Genomic DNA, 8,268 nt, shown 5'->3' on the forward strand with positions numbered 1-8,268 from the left:
ATATAGGCTAGTGTTGTAGTGGGAATTAATATCTTATATAGTTATAAGTTGAAGTAGGCCTAGATATGTCTGGTTTTTCTCTCTGGTAGTTAAGGTGGTATCCTCTGTTTCGGATTTTATCTCCACCGTTTTCGTTGTCTTCTTTGGTTTCTTGTTCTCTTAATATGATAACAAAACTGATAGGAATATATTAATAGAATTATAATTAAATGTAGCAGAAAAAAAGTAACATATCCATGCTGTTACTAAAGAATGTATGCATATTGAATACTATCACATGATGTTAAGTCATATGCCTGATTGGTTGAAGTGAAATACGTGTGGCGCGGTGTATTCCATTTCACGACATCTTTTTATAAGCAGGGAGTTCACTACGGAGGCCAGTCAACGAAAGAAGTAATTACTAATTACCGGGATTGTTAGTGGAAAGAGTGGACATCTTCACATGCCACATTAGAATTTGGGTTGTCTGGCCGTAGTTTTAAGTGTTCAGTGTACTATAGATTGATGGTCTGAGTGGTATATTGTGTAATAAACCATTTAATCGATACCAGGCCTACTGAAAATGGCTAAAGTGTTTGGGCCTGCCGAGGCCATCAAATCGGTCGTTCGCGACCCGAAATCAAATAAACCCTGCCCTAGCACAAAGAAAGGTTCACGCTCAAAACAGCCTGTTAACATTCTCTGCAAAGTTTATGATGCACAGAGAACTGGTAAAGGTGTCAACTGCATCAGTATGGTAGGTATTAGAGTGTAAATATTTTTTGAAATAGACAAATATATTAGAATATATTTTAATTACGTATTTTGCATTTTTTCCTTTGGTTTGAATTCAACAGACTAGTCTAGCTAGGCCTATGCTTGTTGCAGTTTGGTATAGGCTAGGCTAGGCTTATCCTACATCATGTGTGTGTGTTTTTTTTAACAGATACCCAAAGAAATTCTAAATGACTGTGACAGAAGAATTGGCATTGAGGTATCTGAAGACATTGCTACTACTGTGCATGATCTGGCAAATGTTGTTGAAAATGTTTTTAGTAAGAACTCTAGATCGCAATCACAACGCAATACTGAAATTAGGAAAGGCATTCATGTTTTAAAGGCAAGTTTATTTATTATAAGGTTCTCCCGCATTTAAATTTTCCGACAGAAACAGAAACCAGATTTGATTATTTTTCCTTTAATTTTCCTTTATTTTCATTGTTTTAAAATCGCCACTTATCACTGCAGATCAGCATTTCATCTTTTATAATTTAATATTGAATTGTTCAAGTTGCGGATTTAATAGTTTTCATGTCATATTTTCTTCAATGATTATAAATAATCACGACAGCCAAAGCAAAAAGCTTATTGCTCAAATCAAGTTAACAACATTCTTGCAACATCGCTGACCTAGCAATGAGCTTATGGCCATTTGCCATTGCAGATATGAAAATGAAATGGCTATAATATTTTAATTAGTACATGTACTAGGACGTAGGCCTGCATTAGCAGGCCTCGAATTTAACTGCGGCCATTGCCGACGGTGCCCTCCCAGTTGGCCTTGGTGCCCCTGAAAAATGAAGCACGACGACGACCACTACTTGCCTGCCCTTTTGAAGCCTTGGCCTCGGTGCCCTCACGATGCTTAATATAGATCGTTTGACACGTAGAATAAATCTAAGTAAGAACGTTTAAATCTTGAAAGAAAACACGAAAGCCAAAAACGTAGGTCGCCTAAGCCAGGTTGCAGTGACAGAACAGAACATGAGAGAATTTCCATGTGTGGTGTTGATACCCACGTGACCAAAGAGAAACATGGCCGATTGGTGATTTTTAATTAACAACATTTGCGTTAATATAACTTTGATTAAATTTCATAAAATAAACATTATAATATTTACCCACATGGAGTCAAATAATTATTGTAGGCAAACAGAATAAAAAAAAAAACTGGATGAAAATATTTTTTTTTTAACGAAAAACCCATACTACCACAAGTTGAAGCAATCTTGATTACGCAACGTGTATCGCGGTAACTATACAGCCATTTTGTTTTGTCGAGTATTACAAGTTTTCTATTCGACTGGTCGTCTTCGTTGAGTAGGATGTTACCGCTGCGTGCAGGTGGGCGTGGTTTAACAAAGAACGACCAGTCGAATACGGCCTTTGTATAGTTGTAAACATGCGCTTGCTGCACAGCTAACTTTGGGCGATCTTGCGTCATTGCAGCTCTCGCGGCCAGTTTAGAGTTGTGGCTTCCTCTCCGATGACGACGGACTGAGCAACAGCACAAAGATATCAAACTTCTTGAAATTTGACTGTTTTGTACGATCGCCGACTGCCGCAGTATATTCCAACATTGAATCGATAATTAATGGAATACTCTAAACAAAGTCATATTACCATGACAACTATGGCTTGGCTAGGCCAGGCTTGGCTTGGCCTAGCTTGCCTAGCCTGGCTACCGACGAATCAAGGCACTCGCGGGAAATTAGTACTGAGGCTAAATCAAATTTTTCCTTGGGTGCCCTTTTATATTTGAAATTTTGGCCTTGGTGCCTTTCAAAATCATGTCATACCCCGGAGGCCATTTGGCCTTGCCCATAAAATCCCCAAATTCGAGGCCTGCATTAGGCTTGTAAAAATAAAAATATTATTTTTCCTATCTACCCCTTCCCACTGATGTTTGCTAGTACATTAATGGTTAAGGCCAAATACATAAAAATCATAAGAATAGAATCAAATTGTAAAAATTGGAATTTCCCATAAGTGATGAGCCTTTTAAGAATAATCAGACAGATAGAAGAAAACTACTGTCTTATAAAACACACATGATTTGAACACCGTATTTTGGTCTGGTAATATGCCTCTTTTTCTTTCCAACCCGAAATACATTATGTATGAACATAATACATGACTTGAATTATTTTTATTGGATGAGCTGTTTGTTTGATCATGCATGACCGTGATCATTCAGTTTGTTCATTTCTAATATAAAACAAACAACTGTAGCGTTGGATTTGACAATACACATTTTTTTTTTTTAAAGAATTGAGCTATTTTTGATGGTTTAAAAGTATTTTTGTTCACCTTACCATCAACTATTTATGATATTCTTTATTACAAGAATCATTTGATTGCGTGGCATGCCGGGACCCCAAGTTGGGAGAAGCTACTTATTCAGATCTTGTTAAATGAGCTTTCTTAACCCTTTCCAGTCTGCCCCATTTCCATTGCCTGAGGCTGTACCAAACCTGAGAATTACATCATCTACACTAAATGTCGGGTTTTTACTGGGCGCATGCATTTTATTTGGTCTGAATACAGGAGGCCCTACAGAAATACTCCTACATCACTCTCAAACAATCCTGTAGAAGGCAGCATAGCTATAACAAAATTTATCATAAAAGCTATACAGGGCGTACGTACGACGCACCTTGCTATAAAGTATGGTCAAAAAGGGCGTCATCGCGACGCCATACGACTGGAAAGGGTTAACATTCATAAATTTTATTTAACTATTCTTGGTGAAAGATAATAAATAGCAGAAGATAGAGCAGCTTCCCAATATAGTGGAATATCCGTTCAAAAGGCATTGTGGGTACACGGAAAGCAATTTTACTGCAACCACACGGCGGCGCTATATAAAAATAGTAAAGGCGCTGCTCTTGTTCGCTTGTTTCCTTTAGTTTCTCCACATAATAAAATGTTCAAATTTTACTGTAACCGCAGGAGGGTGAATGTTCTATCGATTTTAATGCAAATACGCGGAGCAGCTCATTCTTCTGCTATTTAAGTTCTTTGGTTCTTTGGCCTTTCATTGTTTACAGTGCGATCAGTGTGAAAGTATAGGAAACAGTAATGTTAGGTTTGCGAATACAACCGCCCACTATTAATGTGAAAAATAACTGGCAAGAAAAGGAAATTTGATTGTCATTTACTTATTCTAGCATTTGCTGTGCTTTGTATGCTTTGGAATTTGTGATCCTTCGAAAACCTTAGCTAGCCTAGAAATAGTAACTTGTGAGGATCGCAGTTTGCGGATCAAAGACGTACCTAAACAGGCTGTAGATTAGCAAACGAATATGACAAAATTCAATTTCCAATAAATTGGTAATGTATCAACCAACATTAACATCATATGTACTTTACAGGTGAATTCTTATTACAAAACGTCACTCGCGTTGCCTGTACAATTTATACCCACTATACGTCACATGACCAACCTAGCAGTATCTGTATTAATACATTAATATTGTAGTAAAAACATGAAAATATCGTGAATATGCAAGAGATCATTTTCCGGGAGATTCATGCTTGTTTGCAAACCTGCGACCTTATTTTAATGCTGATGAAATTTTTTTTTAGGACATTGTAGATCTGCTTAATGTTGAAGGTTTTCAAGATGCATTGGGATGCTTCAAAGAGAATAAAGTTGTAAATGCTGAAATGTTTGACTTGTTTGGTGGTGTACAGGTAAATCAATGCTTTATAATGTAAAATACTAATACCGTTGTTCCTCAAGTGTAAGCCGACGCCCTGCTTTGTGCCCAACTTCACGTACTGCTCTTTCCTCGGTTAAATACCCAAGGTATGGTTTTGTTTGGGCCTCCCTCTATGTTGACAAATCCAAGAAAAAACCCCACGTATCTTTTGAAATTTAAAATCAAATTCCAGAGATGAAATGATTTTACTAATAAATAAATACATAAGTAATTTTCGCATTTAAAGACTTGAGACGGTTAATAAAATTAAGCTTTATTACTTCATTCTGTCATTAATTTTTAACATCTAAACTTATATGTAACAAAGTACCTTTGATCTGCCTAAATATGGGTGTGATGATGCCAATATTAATAGGCCGATCATAGATATTTGCCATAGAAAATATTCATGAACAGGGCATGACAAAATTTTGGTTTAATTTTTGTATTATTATTTTTAAGATTGTTGTTGACATCCTACTTAGAATGCAAAGTAATCCTGTGAGCAAAAGAGCCAAAGGTAAGGTGGAAATCGTTGTGGACTTAATTGTCAATTATTATTACATCATACTACATAGTCATTTGTGTAATTAACGAGCACAATTGATAGATAATCTTCTGTATGTGTATATTTACACAGTCCTCTTAGGTAATACTCAGTGATTAGATCAGTTATGTGGTATGTGGGAGTGGTTGGTACAGCAGTTTATATTTCAATCTCTCAACCTTATAGGGGGTGCGGGCAGGCTTGTTGTGTTGTGTCCTTGGACAAGGCATTTTAACTACCAATTGTTTTTCTCCACCCCTTATAATAGAGGTGTACAGTGCTGGTAGATGCAAACATTGACTAGTAGTAGTTATATTGTAGAATTGTTTCTTACTGAGTATGTGTTCCATAGGAGTTGGCGGTGTAAATGATGCAAAGCACAAAGTTCTTGTTGCCACGCTCTGTTACATATAGAAGCAGACATATTTACATTTTCGATCATCAAAAGCGTATAAAATTCAATTGCAAAAAAAAAATAAAAAAAAAAATACTCATTTAAAACATTGATCAAACCAGTTCATTTTGTTCCATTTTTACCAAATTTTTGAAATTATAAGCCAAATAGTATGATAATTATTTTTTTTCATTTTAACATACGAGTAAATAACCATTTAACCATTTAGCCATTTAGGGCACAGGTGTTCCAAGGGCAGCCGTGGGCCACATGCAGCCTGTCAGTATTTTGTTGCAGCCTACAAAAATAATTTAAAAATCCTGTGTGCCCCCTGCTACCTTCCTTGTCTCGTAAAGCCACTGTTGTTACAATTTGCTGCTGTAATAAACTGATGATTATTACTCATGTATTTTAATCTTGTTTTTCTCTTAACACGCAGAGGCTGATTGGAGGCATGTTTGCTTAGATACACTTCATCACATGTGTCTGACAGTAGGTTAATTTTCTGAAAAATTTCTAGAATATAGTAGTTGTTATATAACTAGGTGTAGTAGTTATAACTTTGGTCTGCAAAGGTAAACCTTCAGTTACTGGTAAACACATGTAATAAACATGTTGAAATAATAGGTCATTCAGTTGATTAAGTTAACTGAAGGAATAAATACAAATGGTTACAAGTGGTTATAATAATAATAATAATGCACCAATATCACTAAGCCGAAGTAAAAATCAAAGGCACTGCATGTTTAGATGTGTGAAAAAATATATTCTGCTCTGTATACTGTATACAAATGCAGCCTGTACTTAAGTACGAATTATATTACGAATCTTTACATGACGCTATTTGGAACATATTCAATAATTCTTTTGGTTACCTTCTTTACAGTTGCAATTCCATACAGTACCTTCTTTCTATTGTATGTTTCTATTGTTCATGAATGTTTTTGTACAAACGTTATAATGTAGGTTCTCTTTTTAGTATAATTCCATGTTAGATGATGGATTCATGGAAGGAAAGAAGTTACTTAAATATTAATGTCTGTTCATGGTCATGTTTTTGAAATTCAGTAATTTCTCTGCTCAAGTTAACAATTTGTATGTTACTGCAAAATGAGATGTATTGCATTGTACATAATTTCTGCTATTGCTATTAAAATAAAAATTGAACCACCCACATAGTTTTCCATAATAGGCTATTTGCATAACACTAATGTTTTATTACAATGCTAGATCCATGTTTCTCAATGCCATTACAGTACTAGTACAACGTTGGTATGGTAGTCAGGTGTTTTATCAGATGTTCAAAATACAAATACCATATTTATTCAAAAAAATGCCTGGGGTGTTTATTGTTGAGAAGGGTGTATGAGGGGGTGTTTATTCGAATAAGTACCCTTAATTTCACTGTAAAGTAAATGTTGGACTACAACACATTAACCGTCATATTGTGTTATTGTGTGATCATAAAAAAATTTATTGATCCCAACCATGTTACATTTACAAAATGTAAAGATGTTGCGTTACATTAGAGTTTTAGGGGGCGTATATTTGAGGAAAATAAAAACTCCCTGGGGCATTATTTGAGTGAGGTGTTTTTTTCCAATTTGAGGCTCTTGAGTGGAGTGTTTATTCGAGGGAGGCATTTATTCAAATAAATATGGTACTTATTGCCTTATGCTTCTGTAGATTTAATATTTTTTTAAAGCAACCACTGTTGGTTTTTAATCATTTAATTTATTTACGAAATCTTTATCTTTATCTTTTTTTTTTATCTTTATCTTTATTGTTTTAACTGTTTAAAACAATATTTAAACAGCAATTGTGTGAATTTACTTAGGGAAAGATCAAAGTTTATGAAAAGCGACAGTGGGGGAAAAGGAACCTAGGGAATCTATATTTTAGTAATGGGGAATTGCTATTAGATGATCAAAAATAGCTTACCTCTATTCCCCATCTAAGGATGAATAAGGAAAAGGAAAGATAAGGAAACATGAGAAGAGAAAAGAAAGGAAAGATAGACATGGAAACATTAGAAAGGAAAAGAAATGATAAGAAATATAAGAATGAAATTTGAAAGACAAATACTAATTATAAGAAAGAAAATGAAAGGAAAGATAAGGAATCTTAGAAAGGAATGTGAAAGATAAGATGAGGAAACATAAGAAAGGTAAAGAAAAGTAAAGATCAGGAACATTTGAAGGGAAAGGAAGAAAGACGAGAAGCAAAAGGGAAAGAAAAATGAAAGGATTTGGGATGAATAGGAAAGTTACAGGCCTTGAAATGATTCCAATTTACCAAAGCATTGTAATAACATTTATTGATAATCATCAAACCAATTATTTGAACTTAATTTTTTTTTTTTTTTTTTTCTGTTAAGCGCCTCGAGGTTGTGTCAACGTGAGGCGCTATATAAATCCAGAATTATTATTTATTACTATTATTATATCGCAATCCAAAGCTTTTTCTAGTCACACCAATGTTATGTTCTTAATGGCCTCTGTGATGAAAAATGAGTATGAAATGTTACATAGGTTCAAAATTAATATAATTAGATTCATAGAATGTGTTTAACCTTTCTGTAAGTGGCAAAATATCGATGTTGGTACATGAACATAAAAATCAAAATACAGTAGTATTTTTATAGATGAAATATTTAGAGATATCTGTTTAAACCATTATCGATATATGCATTGCTAAATTTAAATATTGGGAAGACAGTAAATGTGATTAGATGAAAGTAGTTCCTTTTTGAGTTTTTGTTCAGATGAAAAGTTGTGTAAAACTTCCACTTTCTTGTTTGTAAATGACTGTACTTCCCTCTGTAAGGAGAAGTGTGTGTGTGAATAAATAATGTGGTAGAC

General features: G+C 34.6%; 1 protein-coding gene across 1 annotated transcript in view; it reads left to right on the top strand.

Annotated features, from left to right (window-relative positions):
- The first annotated feature begins 342 nt into the window (after nucleotides 1–342).
- Nucleotides 343–8,268, top strand: part of LOC117104794 (short transient receptor potential channel 4-associated protein-like) — a 22,993-nt gene continuing 15,067 nt past the window's right edge. The window contains exons 1-5 of the mRNA XM_033245641.1: nucleotides 343–739; nucleotides 929–1,102; nucleotides 4,351–4,458; nucleotides 4,929–4,986; nucleotides 5,847–5,899. Coding sequence (XP_033101532.1) covers nucleotides 566–739; nucleotides 929–1,102; nucleotides 4,351–4,458; nucleotides 4,929–4,986; nucleotides 5,847–5,899 — 567 coding nt within the window. The 5' untranslated portion in view covers nucleotides 343–565. The remainder of the gene's footprint in view (nucleotides 740–928; nucleotides 1,103–4,350; nucleotides 4,459–4,928; nucleotides 4,987–5,846; nucleotides 5,900–8,268) is intronic.

The sequence above is a fragment of the Anneissia japonica genome, unplaced genomic scaffold (assembly GCF_011630105.1).
Source record: "Anneissia japonica isolate Jap-2015-1 unplaced genomic scaffold, ASM1163010v1 scaffold2834_len698180_cov181, whole genome shotgun sequence".
NCBI classification, from domain to species: domain Eukaryota; kingdom Metazoa; phylum Echinodermata; class Crinoidea; order Comatulida; family Comatulidae; genus Anneissia; species Anneissia japonica.